Source organism: Myiozetetes cayanensis, unplaced genomic scaffold (assembly GCF_022539395.1).
Source record: "Myiozetetes cayanensis isolate MyiCay16 unplaced genomic scaffold, myiCay2020 scf13, whole genome shotgun sequence".
Classification (NCBI taxonomy): Eukaryota; Metazoa; Chordata; class Aves; order Passeriformes; family Tyrannidae; genus Myiozetetes; species Myiozetetes cayanensis.
In genome coordinates this window covers 20,874,166-20,893,994 of record NW_026086937.1, presented here as the reverse complement: position 1 = coordinate 20,893,994, position 19,829 = coordinate 20,874,166, and the positions used below count along the sequence as shown (strand labels likewise).

Here is a 19,829-nt window from a genome sequence, read left to right as displayed (position 1 = left end):
CCTCCTCACTGGCCACAACCCCAACCTGCATTTTATGGAATCACGGAATTACGGAATCAGGGAATCGTGGAATCATTTAGTTTGGCAAAGACCCGTAAGGTCATCAAATCCCATTGTTTAGCTTGACAAAGACCCTTAAGGTCATCAAGTCCAGCCATTCCCACAGCACTGCCAAACCCACCACTAAACCCACGTCCCAAAGTGCCACATCCACACGGCTTTTAAATCCCTCCAGGAACGGTTATTTCACCACTGCCCTGAGCAACCTGTGCCAGGCACGGACAACCCTTTCTGTGAAGAAATTTTTCCCAATATCCAAGCTGAACCTCCCCTGGCACAACCTGAGGCCGTTTCCTCTCGTCCTAACGAAGGACAAGATCCGTGATGCCTCTTTGGAATTCAGCCTCAGGCTTGCATGCCGTGTACCAAGGTGGCATCTGGGCAAGGGTGAGAAGGACAGGTGGTGGAAGCCTGACAGGTACCCAGTGACAGTTGTGGGCTTTCCACCAGCAGTTTCCAGGTCCACAAAGGACTTGCCAAACGCCTCTTGCCAGCTCCAGCTTGCAGAAACCACCTCTTTGGCTTCGTGGGACCAGTTTTATTCCTTTTGAAGACAAGACTGTGGTGATCCACCTTTAATTATTTTATTATTTTATTTTATTTTATTTTATTTTATTTTATTTATTTTATTTATTTTTTTTATTTTTTTTATGAGATCCATCCCCGTTTTGAACTCTGTGACATGATTAGCTGAAGTTCACTTGCATTTCAGTCCCTTTCCCCCTTCTGTAACGAGGTCCTGGAGGATGAAACTCTTCTAGCTTGAGATGAAGGTCCTCCAAATGAGAAGAACAGAGCTCTGGCTGCCAATTTAATTAGCTGTCACGCATTCACCCACAGATGGAAGGACTTTTGGAAGGAGAGAATATATTCAATATGAATAAATGACTTCATTTTTTAAATAACTAAACCAGCAGTTTTATTTCCCACTGCTAATATTTCTGTCAGTCAGGTCAAGGATAATGAACCAAAATTCTACAAGGGGTCACCCAAACCTTGGCTTTCCTTATTGCAAATGTTCCCATTCACAAAACCTACATCTGCAAGTACAAAATCAACAGTTAAATGTTTGCCTTTTCTGTGTCCATATTTCTCCAAGGAGAGATGATTTTTACCCAGCTTTCACTTATAACATTCTGTTGAAGTTTTTGAAGGAAAAAACAAGTCTTTTAAACTTTGTTCCTGTTATTGTTTTTACTTGTGGGTAAATATGTTCTTTGCTGTTAATAGATCTTATGTTTTTCCTTACATGATAAGAACTTTTTCCATACGTGTCTCCGGTCATAGTTTAGATTGGTTCTGTTTCTCACAATTTTTGTGAGTTAATTTTTACCTTTTATTGAAAAGAAAAACTACAAAAAAACCCCACCCCCCTCCCCTTCAAAAAAAACAAACAGGAAACAAACCAACAAACAAACTACAAAAAAACCCCAAAAAAACAAACAAAACAAAAAAAAAACCAAACAAAAAACCCAAAACAAAACAAACAAAAAAACCCCCCAAAACCCACAAAAAAACCCACACCCGCAAAAAACCAAAACAACAACAAAAAACCCCACAAAAAACCCCAAACAAAACAAAACAAAACAAAACAAAACCACAAAAAAAGCTAGCCCCAGAAGCCATCTCAAAAAGCCAGAACGTGGCTCTGAAATAAAGGAAACCGAACAAAGCAGTTATTTTGGAAAGATGCACAGACAGCAAAGTTCAATGTGCTTTGGCAGGACCCAGGTTACATGTTTTAAAAATTGCTTCCAGCAGATGAAATAAGCACTAAAAGCAGGTGTTTATTCCAAAAGCTGCAGCAATGTTTTCTGTCATGTCCCATTAAATCGTGTGAGCTGCATCTTGCCGCTACACCACATCGTGGACGTACGTGTGGTGAACCCAAAGTGGAGTAACATGATGTGACAGACAACATTTAGCACAAATATCCACTTATTTGACTCAGATCCTCGCTATCAGCTCGAATCAGGGAGCGTGGTCCCAAATGGAGCTGACAGATGGATGTGAACTCACCGAGGAACAGCCTCCAACGTAAATCTGGAAGATCCTTGTTGTGTACCTGGTGCTGGTCCTGTTGGTGGTTGTTGCTCCTCTTTCTCGGCATTCCCTTCCCTTCTGGGAGCAGTGGGACCAGTTGGTTGTCATTTATTTTGACACAACTCGTGGCTTTCACATGAGGGATTAATCACATACTTGGTACAGAAGGGCTGTCAACTGACAGCTGATGGAATTGCTGTAAACAGCTTTTAAATGAGCCAAATTGTGAACTGCACAGGAAAGTGTTTGGCCTCTGTATTTATGTTTAGAGAAAGACTATTTTAGGTAGCAAGAAGCTTATCCCTGAAGGCACCTGTATTTTGTAGTGTGGCAAAGTTGTTTTGACTGACTTAAAAATATTGAGGCTTCGTTACTGCTCTTGGAGGAACAATTTTCTGGTAATACTTCTGAAAAAGTTTAGGAAATAAGCACATGCTCATGAAGACAAGAAATCAAGCAGAAGCCAGGCAGCTGAGGTGCAGGCCTTGTCACACAAGGATTTTTATAAATATCAGTCCTGACCTAGATGACCATTTCCAACCCATGGGGCAGGTCTGGGACATCTCCAGAACCATGGTGTGTTTTGGCACAATTTGTCCTGACAGAAATTGGGATGAGAGAATCTCGTTCCAGGCATCAAGGAGGGCTTCAGGGCTGCTAGTGAAGGTAGTTCAAGGGCACAAGGCCTGGCTGCTGAAGTATGAACAAATTTGCATGTGGATTTGAAGCCTCTCCTCCTTATGGTGATGGAGGCAGAGATATGGACCAAGCTGCCCAGTGATTCCCTGGATCCCACCAGGATGGATATGTAGTGGTAGGCACAACCCTAGAGAAAAGAACAAGAAGACAGCCAAGACACTGCAGGAGTCTGACAAGAAAGCTATAAATGTCAAAATACAAGATATGTATTAAGGCAGCAATTCATAGGATAGAATATCCTGAATTGGAAAGGACCCACAAGGATTACCCAGTCCAACTCCCTGCCCTGCCCAGCACCACCCCAAAAATCCCATCCTATTCCTGAGGACATTGTCCAAATGCTTCTTGAGCTCTGTGAGGCTTGGGGCTGTGACCAGTGCCCTGGGGAGCCTGTTCAGTGCCCAATCACCCAACCTTTTCCTAATATCCAACCTATGGATAATATAACTTGTGAAAATTAAATATGGATAATTCAACCTGCTCAGAAGAAGAAGAAGAAGAAAAAGGAATACTAACAATGAGTTTCCTTTGGTCTGTGCCACCTTAGCCAAAGCTTTTGGCAGGTGTTATATCTGAGGAATGAACTCAGCCTGGCTCGTGGGGAGCTGGGGAAGCAGGGCTCTTTTCATGCCCCCAAACGCCCGGCGAATCCCCTGCCCACGCTCGCCCCGGGAGCCGCCGCTACCGCTGCGCTTGGTGCTGACGCTGTTCACTCTCCCCAGGAAACCTCAGGAGCCTCCTTGCCTCGGGCAGTCTGCTGGAGATGTGGGGATGGCTGGATCTTGCATCAGCACTCAGCAGTTCCCGCTGCCGTGCCCACAAGCCGAGCGTGGGTTGTGTCTCCGCAGGGACGCGGAGCGGGAGCTCCGGGAGGGGAAGCCCCAGCACCACAAGGCTCCCCAAAATGCAGTGTGATGGCAGGGTGGGAGGCTTGCCCAGCAGCCAGGGGGAGCTGAGATGAATAAATCATTATCCAAAAGGTAAGTGGCAGCTCTCAGTGAAGCAAACCCGACAAAGTCCAATACCCAGTGGTCCCGTGTCCATGCTGAGAGGCCTCCATGGGCTCCTGGCTCTGCAGCACTGGCACATCCCTGCTGCTCAGTCTGGCTGTGAGCCTTTACCAGCCCTTTACTGAAGCACCAGAACATGGAAAAAATGCTGCTTCTTGCTCCTGGTGACACCAACCCCTCCAGCAGCTTTTAAGGAAAGGTTTCTGCCCCTCTGCCCAGGCAAAGGCATCGTGCCCTGTGCTGGCTTTGGAGTCTGGTGTGCCAAGGTGGAAAGAAATCCTTGGAGCAACTGTGCTGTTCTCTTCTTACCTGATGAAAAATAATAAAAGAGTGATTAAACAATTAATACTGGGTGTTGCTTAACAGTTGCTAAGAGGTTTACTCAATAATATTCTGAAGCTTTTTTTTCCTCTAATTTAGGAATAAAACAGACATAATTGAGCATGCTATTCTGAAGCTCCAAATTACACTCTGAAGAGAATTGAAGGAAACACATTTCTTTGATTTGAATATTTTTCTCATTAACAGGAGGCTCAGAGTAAAGCAAAAATATTTGATGCACAGAGCCTGTGGCAGTATCAAGTTAACACTGGTGTGCTCCTGCTTTTTACCTCATGTTTACTAATCAACCCAAAAAGAAAGGTCACATCTTTCATCACAAAACGGAAACTTTTTGACAAGAAACAATTGGAATTTCAGCATTCCCTTTGAAGTGGGTTCCAGCGTGGAGAGTGAGAGAACAAAATAGTGGGATTAGACAACCAAGCAGAGCTGTGCCCTTGGGATGTTACCACACACTCTGAGTAAGGGACTCTCGGGTGGATCCAGGTATCATGCTGCTCTAAGACAGGGGTATCTAAGCCCAAATCGTTTGGAGAAGAGAATAAATAATGTTTGGGTGGGTGTTGGTGAGCAGTTTTGGCTCAGACAGCAGTGTCAGGGTTGAGACACTGCTGCATGTCTGGTCAGGATGCTGCAGGACGAGCCAGCCTGAAGGTGTGAGAGCCATGGCCACCTGCAGAGTGTTAAACCATGTTCCTCTTCTGTGGAGTCTTCTTTCTTTTATCTTCCCTGTGGCTGTACCACAGCCCTCTAGTTCTATTCTTTCCCTGATTTTTTTTTTTTTTAAAGACCTGTATTTTGAGAAAGTGAATTTTCTTGGCAGTTGGGAAAAAAAAATACCATTTTCCCAGGTAGAAAAAATGGCAGTTCCACAAGCAAAATACTCTCTGTATAATTTCTTCTTTTTCTCTCCCTTTCCCATTTCTTTTGCTCCAAGGGGAGGAGAAGCCCTGCTGGGTAAGGGAATTTCTGCCTCTCTGGGAGCAGTTCCCACCCATCCCTGGGTGCAGGTGGGAGCTGGACCAGGGGTTGCCAGCAGATGTGGCTGGATCACACTGCTCAGAGCTCACCTTCACTGTCCCCTGAGCTCTCCTGCAAGTTACAGTCATGCCCTCAAGACAACTGAGGTGAAAGCAGAGAAGTGACCACGAAATGTCACTGGTTCTCTTGTTCTTCCTTCCCCTCCACTGGTTGCACAGACATCAGCCACCTCCAAGGACTCTCCCAGGCAGTGACAACCACAGGAGACTTACCCCTGGCTAGGACTTACACCCTCAGCCTGCTGGGGAAATGGTGGGTATGAAAAGATGCCCACGTTGCCTGCAGCTGTAGCACATATTGCATGGCAGGACACACACAGAAGTGAGATTAATTTGAGTTCTGGGCATCATTAGCTCAATTAAAACTGTGATTTTTTAGCTCAGACCTACAGGCCACTGAGGAGAAGAGCAATCATAAGACAGAAAACGAGTTCCCTAGTTAAAAATTAATTCCCCAGACTAAAAATATAATCAAACGGTGTCTACAGCACTTTATGAAGAGCTGGGAGGATAATAAAATTTAAAGCAGTGCAACATTTGCATTTTGTTCCTTTCTCTCCATATTTTTCCATAGACTGCCTTTCTGTGTGCTTGTTAATCATATGCACTGCTACAGTCCTGGCATTTTAAGATCACTGTTCACATCAAGATTGAAAGGAAACTAATTACAACCGCATTTCAGGCTGCTTGTTCAAAGCTCGTACGGCGCCGGCTACAGCGCAGGAGCCTTGACCTTTATTTGTAAGCATGGAAATAAGGTGAAGATGAAAGATTGGTTTTTCCTCCAGCTCTCGTTCGGGGATCAGGAGGCCCTCCGGAGCAGCAGGGATGTGGCAAACCTCGCTCCTCGCCTCCTCTGCCGTGCTGGCAGCAGAGGCCAGTAGAGCTATGCAGAAGCTGTTCTCCACTGCAGAGAGGTGAAGGAGAGCTCCGCTGTTGTTTTGCAGCTCGCCCTCGGGCTAGGAGAACACGGGAAGAATTAGAAGCCCCGAGGAGTCTGCCTTTTTGACCCCCATCCAGAGCTTGGTGTGCAGTGCCTGGTGCTCAGATGATGGAGGTGCCTGTTACCTGCTGGTGAGAGCTGCTGGCAGTGCTACAGCCTCTTTTGCCACTCAAGTTAGGGCTTAATAACACTAATAGGATCTAGGAGGACTCATCAGGGCAGAATAAGGTCCCTCAAACCTGAGGGAGTGCAGGTAATCCTGAAGCTATCCCTGATTTCATTCAGTGTGGATGCATTGAGAACACGCTGAGTGGCAGAGTTACACAGTGGGTTTCACCCTCTTCTCTGTGCCCCTGAATTTTCAAAGCTGTAACTGTCATAAATTTGTACTATGCCCAAAATAAGCTGAGAGGTATTTACACGAACAGGTTTCAGCCCAGGAGCTGCTGCTGTGGCCTTTTCACCAAATGTGCTTTTCAGGGTCACTACCAGGTGTTCAAAAAGCTGTGCCATGGCAAGAGCCGACCCCAGAGGGGTCCTGAGCTTCCATCCTCCCTGGATTATCACAGCTCTGCACTGGAATGAGCTCACTGAGGAAAAGTTCTCCACCCCTGAACCAAACCAATCCCATTCTCCACTTGTATTCCACGCTGTATTTACCCTGCACAGTCATTGCATTTGCCAGGCTCCATGTTCATCACTGCTGGAGCCCTGAGGTTCAGTGGCTTTATTGGCAGGCTCTGCCAAGTAATTTGTATCTCCTGGTTGGAAAAGCTCTGTTTAGGGCATTCAGCAGTGAAAGGAGGGAAAGACTCATCTCACACCCAACCCAGAGCCCTGCTGCAGGCAGAGGACCTCTCTTTCCTGGTCCATGCTGAGGACACAGACCTTGGACTGGATGTTCCTGGGACCCTGGATGCCGCTCAAACCAAGAAGCAAAGATGATTTTGCAACACTTTTATCTCATGTTCTCCTTCTGCCTACATTCTTCAAAGCAAAAATTCACTCAGGCAAATATTTACAGGAACTAAAGAAAAGGAACAGACCCCTGCTATAGACACTGCTGCAGTGAACTTCTAATTACAATCCACACAGCGGTTATGAATAAATTTATCTATTATTTGTGTAGTTCTAGCACTGCATACACTTTGCCTTGTACCATTACATGCTGAAGGAAACAATATGCAGCATGAAAATGAAAACAATTTGACTTAATTATTTACACCATTTACCGCCGCTTTGAATGAGGCCCTCCATTTCTTCGGGATTTTGTAAAATTTAACTGCTAATTATGCTTGCTTAATTAATTTTATTTATCTACCACTACAATAAGATCAAAACAACAACAACAACAACAACAAAAAGATCAAAACCACAACCCTACCAGAATGGAAAGCACAGGCTGTGTCCCCTAATTGTAAATGTTGCTTTTAAGCCTTTATGATAAAAATGTAATATTTTGTAGCGTTTCATTTGGAGCGTATCTGGCCACGCTCCAGTACTATTTAAGTGTAAACAGGAAAAGCCTTGGAGGACAAGTAATCATACTCAAATGGCACAAAGATCATTACAATAATGTTCCAAAAACATGGCAAAATTAGACATTGCAAAACTGTTTTCTTCTCTGAAGTGTTTCACCAGATGGCGAAGAGTGCTGAAACCGTAGATCCGAGAGGGGAGGAAAAACATCTCCGCAGTTTTCTCCGTGCAGGATGCTCAGCTCCCACCCCAGCTCGTCTGAAGCGGCATCTCCCACCTTGCCTCCATCGAACCTTCAAGCTGGAGATGACATCAAGGTGTTTTTGAGAGCAGCTCAGCGCTCAATCACAGCCTGGGAAATCCCCGCTTTGCTCCGTTCAAGTTGTCGACCGGATTTATTCCGGCGATGAGAACGAACGAGCGCGTCAGCAGAAGTTATTGTGGTAATTTGTGAAACTCTTAATGAGATATTTTCAGAGCTCATAAAAAGGAAGAGCTATGTCATTGAATTACTGCACAATAAGTGCATTTTGATACAGGAAAAGAGTTGGGCTTTTATCAGAAATGGCACTGCATGAGTGGGGACGTGTCAGGGAGTATTTAAAGGGGTCTGACAAGGGTCTAACAACCATTTCAGAAAGTCAGGGCTGCTCCACATAAATGGGACATGTCTGTGTGTGTTGCTGCTCTGTGAAATGGCCACAAGTGAGGTGACTGCACTAAATGTGTTCCTTAAGGACTTGACAAAGTTCCTTTCTACAGGACTTGCAGTGCCTTCAGATGTCACCAGCTTTTTGCTTGCTTTCTTGTTAAAAGTATCTTAGAACCATCTAGAAATTAGTCATTAAAGTAACACCTAATTTTGTTGCTTAGATATTGAAAGGAAGTCCTTCTCTCATGGCTAGGGGTTTCTACTTTTAGGAGTATTGGTGAACCCCAAGTATTTGCCATCCATCCATCCACCCCCTCCTGAACCTCTAACCTCTGTTAATGTATTTTGGAGAATCTGTGAATGAACAAGGTGAAATGCTTGGAGTTCCTGAAATCATTAGTGGTTTCTGCTGACCCAATCCCAGCTCCCTATGGAAAAGCCTGTCATGTCCTGGGAGACGAGAGAGCCACACTGGGGACAGGAGCTGTGCCCTGGAGGAGAGGGTTTCTCATCAACTGAACACAAGCAGCTGGGCTGAACGATGGTGAAGAGGGTGTAAATGCACTTCCAAGCCCTCCACCTTCCAGAAATGTTGGCTTTCTCAATAATTTCCTTGGGAACATACGTGACAAATCCAGATCCACAGGAAATCTCATCCTTCTTCACTGAAAGAGCCTGAAATGGAAGGTGACTTCATTCCTGACTGGCAGTCATTCCAGCTCCATGCTGAGCAAGGAAACAGCCTCTTATTCACCATATTACAAATATTTTTGAACTGAATATTCATCGTGTCCAAAGAACAGCCTGCAGGCTGCATTCAGTGTGCTTCCATTACCCAGAGTTAGCCACAAAAATTAAGCAAAAATCCCACCATTTTCCACCTATCCCCATTCAAAGAACATTTGGAAGTGGGGCTTGCAAATGGAAAAGGGTTGACTCTAACATTAGGAATTTGGTTTATCAGTTTGCATCCAGCTCATCTGCTTAATTGAAAAGCTTGTCCATGGATGGTTTCCAACAGTTTGTTTTCAGGGAAGGGCTGATTTTAACCCACTTCCTTGACCATTTGCTGAGCACAGCCTGTGGGTGACATTAACTGCCATCCCAACAATCCCTCTCTGATGTCATGAGATGCAAAGTGTCCCATAGTCTTGAAAACTGACTGTACTCTGAGCTTGCACTGATCCCATGTTCTTCCCAAGCTAAATAAGTTGGGAGAACCAGGTCTCAGGGGCACTGAGCCTCAGTTTTCCATCTGTAAAATAGCAATACAAGGACTTTGGTAAAAAATTATTGCATTTTCACCTGACATGGACTGTTCTCTTTTTAGAAGGACTCTTCTAGCAACACCAGATCTTTCTGAAAACTTGATTCACCAAAAAACCCACTTTACAGTAATTGGTAATCTCTCTGTCTTCAGCAAGGCCAAGGTTTTATTCTCACATCTGAGCTTAATTATGTTTTCAGAACCGTGTCACGGAGGCTTAGATGAAATTCTTGCTTTGTGTGCAAGAAAGTCGCTCCACATTTGCATTTGCTTTGACAAGAACCACTGATCTCAGCCAATATGGAGCGCTCAGAATTGGCAGTGCTCCAGCTGGACATCTCTTTTACATTCTACCTAAATTCCAGGCAAAATATCATCCCTTATGCTGAAATGCTGATGCCTTCAAGGGAGGGAATAAAGCCTGATATATGAAAATGAAATCCTGCTGCCGAGAGCTCCATCTCCACCAACCAGCAGAGGTTGCTCTGATGTTAGTGAACAATCATGGAGCTTATTTTCCGTGATAAAACCCCTGAAGGAAACCAAACACAATTATTGAGGTGATGAAATGATCTGTGAGCAAGAATGACATGGAATTTGCTGTGGGTGGGTAGGTTGTGAAACAGCAATCCCTGGTCCAAATCTTCTGGACAACCAGCTGCCCATGGGGTTTTCCAACATCACGTTGTGACCAGGCGGGTTCCAGGAACAACAGAGCACGGCCAACACATCCTGCTTCCCATGAGATGGTGAGAACTGGGATTCTTCTTCTAGGATATAAATTCTGTCCCACTGGCCCTTAAAAATCCAGGAGTTCTGCTAATTTTAATTGATCCTTGAATGGAAATAAAGGAAACACATTCTTTGCCCTTACTTAGCAAAGAGGATTTTTTTTTTTTCCTTTCCCAGTTATTAATTTCCTTAAATGTAAAGTGACATCTAAAATGAAAACAGTTTATTGCTTGCCAGGAGCAAAGCCAGCCTAATTTAAGAAATTCAGAATCAAAGCTTTTGAAGCATATCAGGGCATGTTTATAAAACAATTATCATTGCAAACGTTCTCTCTGCTCAACTCAGCCTCTTCAGGCCACCTCCCGAAGCCTGAAACTTCATCACCAGTCTTCCCCACCCTCAAATGTTTCATCAGTCGCATAAAATCAGGTCAGCCCTGGATTGCAGCTTCCCTTCGTCGACCCAGGCGTTCGATCCCAAATCAAACCGACCTGCAACTCTTCGATGCCGCAAGAAAAATGAGCTGAGTGCTTAAAATTAAGTAGCAGGCTCATCATTAAGAACCGACAGCAGACAAAGGAATGCAGTGACCTCTCCAACAGAGCATTTAAATCTTTGCGCAACATGCTCTGCTTGTTCGAGGCTGGTTTCACAAACAACAGCTGTGGAGTTCGTTAACATATGAATCCCCTTGAGGTAATTTGGAGGAGCCAAATGTGCTAAACTAAACACCTCGTTAAGACACTACTCTAAAAAAAACAAAACAAAACAAAACAAAACCAAACCCCTGACCAAACCAATTTCACTTTCACGTGTGGAGGTTCTGTCGTGTGGAATTCATTTGTCTGGCGTGGCTGGAAATAGGGGGGGTTAAAAAATCAGTGATAATATGGGGCTTTTCTCTGCTGAGATGCACTTGAGACTAAATTGTCTTTGAAGTGTAGTCTGCCACAAAGAAGCGATTAGCTGAGGACAATAATGTTTTCTTTTGCTCCCTGTTACTAAGCACAGGACAGGAGGTTGTACTAAAATACGCAGGACCCCGTTGTTTCTCTTCAGTCTGGGGAGCCAATGGACACGACCAGAGGGACTCTCTCTCCAGCAGGTCTTGGATGGGGCCAAGGCAGAAGCACACCCAAGTGCCCCTGGGGTCACTGTGCCCCCCAGGAGGGCCTGGCAGGAGATTTGGAGGGAAGTTCTCCCTGACAAACACTGATGCAAGTCCAGGTGACCACACACAAGAGGTGCAGTCCGAAGGCACTGGAAGAAACGCCTGTCCTTGTTCCTGAGGGCTGCAGAGGGCTCAGATGCCTTGATCAGATTTTGCCACCAAGAACAGCTGCTTGCCATCCTTTTTTATTTCTCCCTTTTTTGTAATAGTTATATAATTTTGCCAGTAAAGGAGTTCACAATCTCCTTGGTGACACTACTAGAAGTCCCTCCTGGAAAACAGCATCTCCTGCCCAGGTAACGCTGCTCAGTGAAGCTTGAATGGCTTCAAACCCACACAGAAATTCACTCTTCTCCAAAATAAACATGTTTTCTTCTCTGTCTCCAGCTTTTTTGATTTTGTTGATTTTGAATTTGTTGATGACTGGAAGGAAGGATGCAACAGACACGTGTTCTGATGGCCCACAAGGAATTTTACAACAGTAAAACAGCAATAATAAGATTGATCCCCACCAGTGCCTCCAAAATATATAGTCACCCCTCTCTTTTACCAATGATTTACTATCTGCATCAAGAGTATTTTTGAGAGATGCTCATGGAGTTGAGTTCCTAAATGGGACTGCAAGCCTTTTTAAAATGTAGATGTAGTTTTGTACTTTGATAACATTCTGAAAGGCAAATGACAGGGATTTTTTTCTCCTACAGTCTTAGGAAGCAACAGACCTTCTTCCTTTAGGAAATTATGCTATAAAGTTGTCCTGGATGACCTCAAATGAAAGGATGCCAGGTTAGAGTTACAGGATTTTTCTGTTGTTTTCCACTAAAAATTTTATGTCTCCTGTATCAGAAAAGACATCAACCTAAACAGCAATGATAATATGGAACTTTCATAAGAAACATTTAACATGGATAAAACCAACAGAATTTGTAAAACACCAAGGAACTTATGCATGCTCCATAGTTTTTATTTTCTCTTTTAAAGCCTTTATCCAGAAAACTTAGGCAAGGAACTTGATTTTAGGGAGGCGAAGAAAAAGAAAACTCCCATGCCTGCAATCTTATTTTTGTTCAATTTAAAGCGTAGCTTTATAACATGGTGGAATTTCCTCAAGGTTTTGTAAATACTCTTCTGAATTCCTCCCAGGTATTAGTATGTCATCCAAAAACCAGAAAATACTATTTATTCTCTGCAGGATTCAATCCATTCATCTTGGAAATCCTGCAGGTAACTGGCTCCCCCCAGGGTAATCTCTCCTACTTCAATAGGCACGAATGTGTGAGTTCAGTCAGAATTAGTATGTTTTTAAAACTTGGATTCCTGTGTTGCTGCCAGGCTTTGGACAAGCACAGTTTGGAAAACTCTATTCCCTCTGCCAGGTTTAGAAGTAAATCCTGTGGTTTGGGGATTTTCATGGGCACACTGAATGCAGCACATGCTCTGACTTCCACATGTACAGTCATTCCCACTCTGCCAACGCCTGCTTTTGCTTTTCCGTGGTTTCTTTGCCTGTGTTCAGCACAATTATACACTTTAACAAGCGTAAATGTTCCTCCCACTTTTCCTACAGCACAGATTTTGGCTTGGTAAATTCAACTTTGACTATTCCCATTGGCATTATCTTGCTGCTTTCCCACCTGGCCCCAAGTTTTGCCTGATTTATCGAATTTACCATCTTACACGTGAAGCCACCAAGAACCTCCAGTGGTTCTGCTCTTCCTGGGATTTGTGCACCCCAGTTTCTGAGAGAAAGGCTGTGAAATAACCTTTGAGATCATCCAAGCCACGCCTTTAGCACCTTCACTCCCTCCCACCCTGTGGATGTGGTGTGACCAAGCTCATCGATTTTTTTTAAATGCTGGCACATTTGATAGGCTGAAGTTGAGCTCAGCAGCTTCTCCAGTGGCAGCTCCTTCACCCACCCAACATCCAGCAGCTTCTTTCTCAGTTTGGGGAATTATATGCAAACAACAAATTGATTTCTGAGAGTCTTTTCCACAGCATTACCATAACAACAAGGACGGTCATTGAAAACGTGCCAAAAATGCAGAGTTTCTTGCTGGTTTCTGAGACGCAACTTAAATTCAGGAATTGGTGGTAGGCACATGATGTTCTGCAGAGGCTTTATAAGGACTTCAGAATCCATCTCACTGCCTCGTGGAAAGCCTCAGACCCTGAGCGCTGCAACTCCAGCATAAATCTTTAAACTGTAGGTTTACTGGTAAGTAAAAATTCCTTTGCACAGCTGTATTTGTGACAGCAGCTGCATAAAATGCTATTCATAATAAGAAGGTTTTGAAATCTTTCTCTCTTTTCATTTATCTGGAAAGTCTGTCACATGTGGCTTTTTATCTATGAACTTATTTCTTTTAAATCCACCTTTCATTGCTATTTTTCTGATGAATTAAAAAACCCCAACAAACCCCAGAAAACAGAATGAGAAAAGCAGTGAAGGAGCAGCTCCAAAGCTGCACTTTCTTTAATGGAAAGATATTACCCTGAATCCCAGTACAAACCTGACACTCAGCTGATACCATTGCATGCTTAAATCATAACCCAAGTGAAAACAAAACATTCAGATTGTGCATTTCCTGTAAAAATAAAAAATAAACACATTTATGAGTGAGAACAGCTTTTCAGCCCCTCAGTGGTGTGTTGCTGGATTTCCTTCTTACCTCTACATCACCCAAGCTGTTGTAGGATGTGAGGCCCTGGCACAGGTTGCCCAGAGAAGCTGTGGCTGCCCCTGAATCCCTGGAAGTGTCCAAGGCCAGGTTGGACGGGGCTTGGAGCAACCTGGGCTGGTGGAAGGGGTTCCTGCCCATAGCAGAGGGTGGGATGAGATGATCTTTAAGGTCCCTTGCAACCCAAACCATTCTGGGATTCTGTGGTTTGGTTTTTTTCCCAACTAAATCCTCACCCAAGTTCCTCGTGCCTATTTCTGCCTGCAGTCATTGACTCCAAATAGAACTTTATTCTCCTTTTAGAGACAAATCTGTCTCTCTCAGAGCAGCCCTGCCTTGCTCTGAAAATGAAATTTCATTTCAGGAGATTCCATCAGCTCCTGTGTTTAACCATCTTTCTCCCAGTCTGGAGCAGAGAGCAATGAAGGAGCAGGTCACCACAAAATCAGTTTATTGCAAACTCCCATGTCACACCAAAGTTAACCACTGACTGCAAGTAAAATAGATTTAAAAGTCTTTTCAGAGCAGCAAGATTCTAGAGGAAGAGATCAAATTATTTACTTTTATGTTGTCATAAAGCTACAGAGACATTTTTTGTCTCTTGTGTGTTTTGAAAGGGTCACAGTTTTGTCCTAGGGGCCAAATGAATTAAATAAGAGCAATGGTAATATTAAAATCAAATAGGGCTATTAGTAAGCATTAACTGAAAATTAATGAATATATTTTTAAAATAAGTTCCTGCACCTTTCACCTTACAGAGGTAGATTTAGTTATAGAAATACTTTCACTTTGAGTAGATTAAAAATACCAGTTTTTTGATTTTTATTAAAACTTTCTGCATTGCCCATAGAGTTCTACTGGGTATACCTATCATTCATGAAATAAATAATATAAAAAATATGAATAGCATAAATACAATGAATAGGATAAATGAAGAACATATGAGATGAATGGTGGGATTCTTGGGGTGTTTTGTGCAGGGCCAGGACTTGGACTCGATGATCCTGGTGGGACCTTTCCAACTCAGCATATTCTATGATTCTGTGACAAATAAAAGAGCTACAAGAATATTAATTAAGGAAGAAACAAATAAATATTTAGCCCATAAAATGAGCAGTACATGCATGAAATTAAAAAAAAATTAAAAAAAAGACAGGATTAAATACTTGCAAGTTGTTCAGTGCTGAGTTAAGTAATGGACCAGCACAAGCTTTGCTTGCCCTCCCAACTCAAGAGTTACTCTGCTAATCACCCAATCTTCAAATCCTTAATATACTGAAGCATTTGCCTTTAAGGCAGCCATAATTTAGGACTGCTATCAAAATGAATGTTTTTGCATTAGGCAAAATAATTATGTCATATATCCTAACAACGTCTTTGGACTTCAATCTTCTCCAGTGAAGGAAACCGTCCGTCAGCTGCGATTTCATCGAGAATCTTGATCAAAAGCTGCTGCATAAGGAGAATGCAAATAAAAAGTGACTTTTCCATGTGCCACAGTAACTCAAGACCATTCATAAAAATTAACATCTAAAGGACAGGTCCCATGTCACCCCAGGGCCCTGGTGCACTTTGAGGGAGGCGTTTGAGTTTTTATTTACGTGTTTGGAAGCCGGCGTCGGTACCTGCGCAAATTTAAAGCCTTGCAACTCTGCACACCGGAGCTAACTCGTATATTTTACTGTGGCTTTTCACGGGGTTGTGGGATTGTAATTGTGAAGCCAGTAAATCCTTACAGTCTGTGATTACTTGGATGCTGGTTTCGAAGCCCTCGGTCCCCCGAGACGTGTTTTACTGCCCCCTTACTCACACAGAACAAACACGCAGTGTTTCTGCACAGGATGTGCTTCAGAATCCACCCCAAGGTAAGAACTTAGGAAAAGTGAAGGGGATTAATTTATTACCTGGCTGGTGTTCTGCAATATTTAAAAAAACCCAAGCTTTACCTCATTTAACTGGAAATTGCACTTGGATGCTGCCACATCGGGTCGCTCCCATCATCTCCGTCGTTGCACAGGATTATCTTGAGCAAATACTTCAACCTTCCTGTGATTTAATATCTGTTTATCTCTCTTTGGGGAGCAGGTTTGGCTGCAGGGAAGCTGCTGGCCTGCAAGGCAATTCCAAGGAATCCCCCAGAATCCTTAAAGCTGGAAAGGACTTCAAGTCCAACCTTTGACCAAATATCACACGATGGCCACTAAACTGTATTGAGAAGTGCCTTGTCTATGTGGTTTTTGAACTCTTCCAGGGATGGTGACTCCACCACTTCCCTAGCGAGCCTGTTCCAATGCTTAACCACTTTTTCAGTGACTAATTCTTTTCCTAATATCCACCTGAACCTTCCCTGGTGCAACTTGTCCCCTTGTCCCGTCTCTTGTTACCTGGGAGAAGAGGCTGACCCTCACCTTGGCTACAGCCTCCTTTCAGCTGCTTTTAGAGAGCAATAAGGTCTTCCCTGAGCCCTCTTTTCACCAGACTTCCAGGTCTCCATGGAAGGTCAAGGGTGGCTCCAAGAACAGTCTTTCTGGCTACAGCCTCTCCCAACACCCCTTTGAGATGTTCAGTTGTTAATATGCAGATGAGCACCTCACTTGGAGGCTGAGACCTGACCCTGTTAGTCTGGACATCTGGGTTCATTCTGCCCCATTTATAAACCAGCTCACGAGGAGTTTTTTCTTTTTTTTTGCAATCATAAGTAATCAGGGACCTGCTCTCACTTCTCATCAGTAGAGGTCACCTCCAGGTGATTCTCTGGCACATCTCTGGGTGCCAGCTATGTTTTTGGAATATCTGATTGCACGTGTGTCAGTGGAAGAGTCCCAGGTGTGTGTGGGAGTGCTGAGACAGGGACTCAGAAGAGAAACAGAGCCACTGGTAATAGCACAGATCTCTGTGTATGTGGTGGCCACTTCCACTTAAATAATATTTGCCCTGCTTTCCCCTGGGATATGGAATATGGCAAATGCAATCACTGCAAAGCACTCACAGCTGACCCACCGAGAGCTGGAGTGTTCTCAGATGGCAGGGTAATAAAAGACAGTTTTATATCAAAACCCCCAAACAAGTGTTGGAGCCAAATGTCTCGTCTGGAGATGGCAAATCCCTGACTTTTTGCTTTGCACAGCTTCTGTCTTCTGGTCTTCAACTTGCAGCCTGCACAGCCCTGACTGCAGCCCCACCTGGCTGTGGCTGCTGCAGGTGGGAACATCATGGGAGATGGATATCACCACAGATATTATTGCCCATGCAGGTGTGGTTAAAGTCAGTAACAGTGTGTCTCCAGCTGGAAAAATCATCTTTTCCTGTTGCTGTGCAGGCACAGTCCTCCTCATTGATGCACTGAAGCCTTGTGTGGTGGGCTGGGTTCCAGCTGGCTGCTCTACCTGGTGTGACAATAAAGGATTTTAGCAAAAAAAGTGCGTGCAAGGAGCATTTTGATTTTCTTTATCAAAAGTTACCAGAACTTTTCTTGGAAAAACAAACCCCACTGGGTTACAGACTATTTCTCCTGTTGGTGGGGGAGGGCTCTTCAATAAGTTCCTTTCAGGGATTCCAGTTAAGTGTTTGAGGGTAAATTGTGGGAAAGCACCACTAGAGGTCACCCGACATTAATTGTTACCTAATTAGCACATTTTGACCCCACATTTTAGGTCATTCTGCCACTTTCATATTTGAGGCACTGTCAGCTTTGACTCTTAGGCTAATTCTGGCAAAACCCAGAAGAGCTGGAGACAGAAAATGTTCCTTCAGCTCTTCCCTCGTGCGACTCTTCCCAAGGCTCCCAAATCAGCTTTGCTGTTGGCTCTGCAGGCAGCAAATCATTCTTTCCTCAGCAGTGAGATTAATAATGCTGGCAGTGATGAACCTCTGGAAGGCTTGGGTTTAGAGGCTCTCAGGCCTGGCTGTGTTATCTCAAATAGCTGCTCACCCATACTGAAAATTAAACCAAAGTGAATGGTCCAAGTGAGGGAAATATAGGGGAAAAAGATGTTTTCAGTGTTTTCAGGTCCTCCTCCAAGCACCCTGTCCCCCTGTAAATTTGTAACCATTGATATGAAGAAGAAAAAAGTGGATTTTTATAACAATTGCTTGGCTGACTAAAAGAGAGTTAAAGCAAAGTTTAAATTTGATTAATGGGTGTCTGTTGAAACATCTCCGAATGTGTTTAATCAAAAGCAGATGTTCTATTTGCAGGGGTTTTTTCCCCATAATCTCTGCAAATGATGACAACAGGAAAAGGGATGGCTAATTAGGATGTTCTAGAAGGTTAAGACCACCAGCTGCTGGTGCACATGCACACATCACCTCCTAGATGTGATCAAACACACTCAGGGCACTGAGTACTCCCATCCCTCAGGGTTATCCCCTCAGGGGATGGGAGGTGGGATAATTGTGTCCCCATTTCAAATCCAGCTCAGTGCAGGCAAAGTCCCTGAAAGGATTCCCTATCAGAAATGACCCATTCTTATTTAATTTTAATTACCATTTTTTAAAACTCTGAAGCATCCTCTAAACTTCTACACAAGTGGTTTGTAAGGCCTGTTGTGATAGGACATGGGGCAATGATTTTAGACTAAAAGAGGGTGGATTCTGACCAGACTCAAGGAAGATGAGGGTGGTAAAACACTGGCAGAGGTTGCTCAAAGATGCCCTATCCCTGGAAATATTCAGGGACAGATTGGACAGGGCTTGGAGCAACCTGGGCTGGTGGAAGGTGTCCCTGCCCATGGCAGGGGGTGGAATGAGATGGGCTTTAAGGTCCCTTCCAACCTAAACCATTCTGTGATTCTATGATGAACTGTCATCATGCAACAAAACATGATTTTTTAAAGTCAGTAAGGAATAAGACAACAAGTAGCCAAAGCTCTAAACCTGCCACGGAGAAATGGAGGAACAGCTTTGCCCTTTTTTTCTTTTTTTTCCCAAAATAATAGCTCTAATTAGGGAATAAACCCACACCCATGAAAAGTTAATACAAAAGACCAAGGGCTGAAGAGTCTTACCAGTGAAAATCAAAATCAAGTGGGCTCAGTAGGGGAAACTGTCATTCCTTTTCAAGGGAAATCACAGCTTTTGATATTCAAATAGCTGCACAACTCCACAAATCTTCAGCTACCTGGAGCTGTCAGTTGCCCCAGCTGGGTCACTACGAGGTGATTTTTGTTCCCTGATCAGTCTATTTTTCTGCCCATTGTTATACTGGCAACTATTGTAAAATATTCTCAGCTGGGGCAAATAACTCCCTATTCCTTTCCTTTTCAGCTCCCCAAGAAGATCATCCAGCAGCTGAGCAGAGTTTCTAGGAAGATTTCTACCCAGCTGACACAACAATTTGCAAGGACTTGTTCTTCTCCCCCTACAAACCTGCCTTTTATTCTTATGCCTCACCATAAAAAAAGCTGATTTCCAATTTATAGCACTTAAATCCCAGCCACAAGAGCCTCCTCTCCTCAATCCCCTGTACAGCTTTAACTGAGAAATTAGAAATTAGGGGAAAAAACTTTTTGCTTCTTGTTGAAAAACATGCACAGATGTTTCTTACCAAATATATGGATTAGATGATCCAGTTGCCAGTGACACACTTTTTTATCAGACTTTTAGGAGTACTGAGTGCTGAAGATTTAATGTAGGTTTTTCCACTCAGTGTTAAAGTTTTCAGAGAGGTTTAACTTCCCTTTGCACATAGCGGGGTTCAGGTGCTCAGATT

At 43.7% G+C, this 19,829-nt stretch overlaps 1 protein-coding gene and 1 long non-coding RNA gene across 3 annotated transcripts in view; both read left to right on the top strand.

Annotated features, from left to right (window-relative positions):
• Positions 1–19,607, top strand: part of LOC126636135 (translation initiation factor IF-2-like) — a 51,279-nt gene extending 31,672 nt beyond the window's left edge. Inside the window, exon 2 of one of the 2 annotated variants that reach the window (XR_007627903.1) lies at positions 3,525–11,824. Coding sequence is in view for 1 of the 2 variants with exons in the window: in XM_050308036.1 (XP_050163993.1) it covers positions 19,385–19,412 (28 nt within the window). In the remaining variant the exon portion in view is untranslated. Of the gene's footprint in view, positions 1–3,524; positions 11,825–19,384 lie in introns of those variants that run through there. The other variant, XM_050308036.1, reaches the window with a different exon arrangement.
• On the top strand, positions 3,677–11,824 carry LOC126636137 (uncharacterized). The gene is made up of 2 exons (XR_007627904.1): positions 3,677–3,782; positions 5,092–11,824. It is a non-coding gene; the product is annotated as an uncharacterized LOC126636137 (long non-coding RNA).
• Positions 19,608–19,829: the final 222 nt, after the last annotated feature.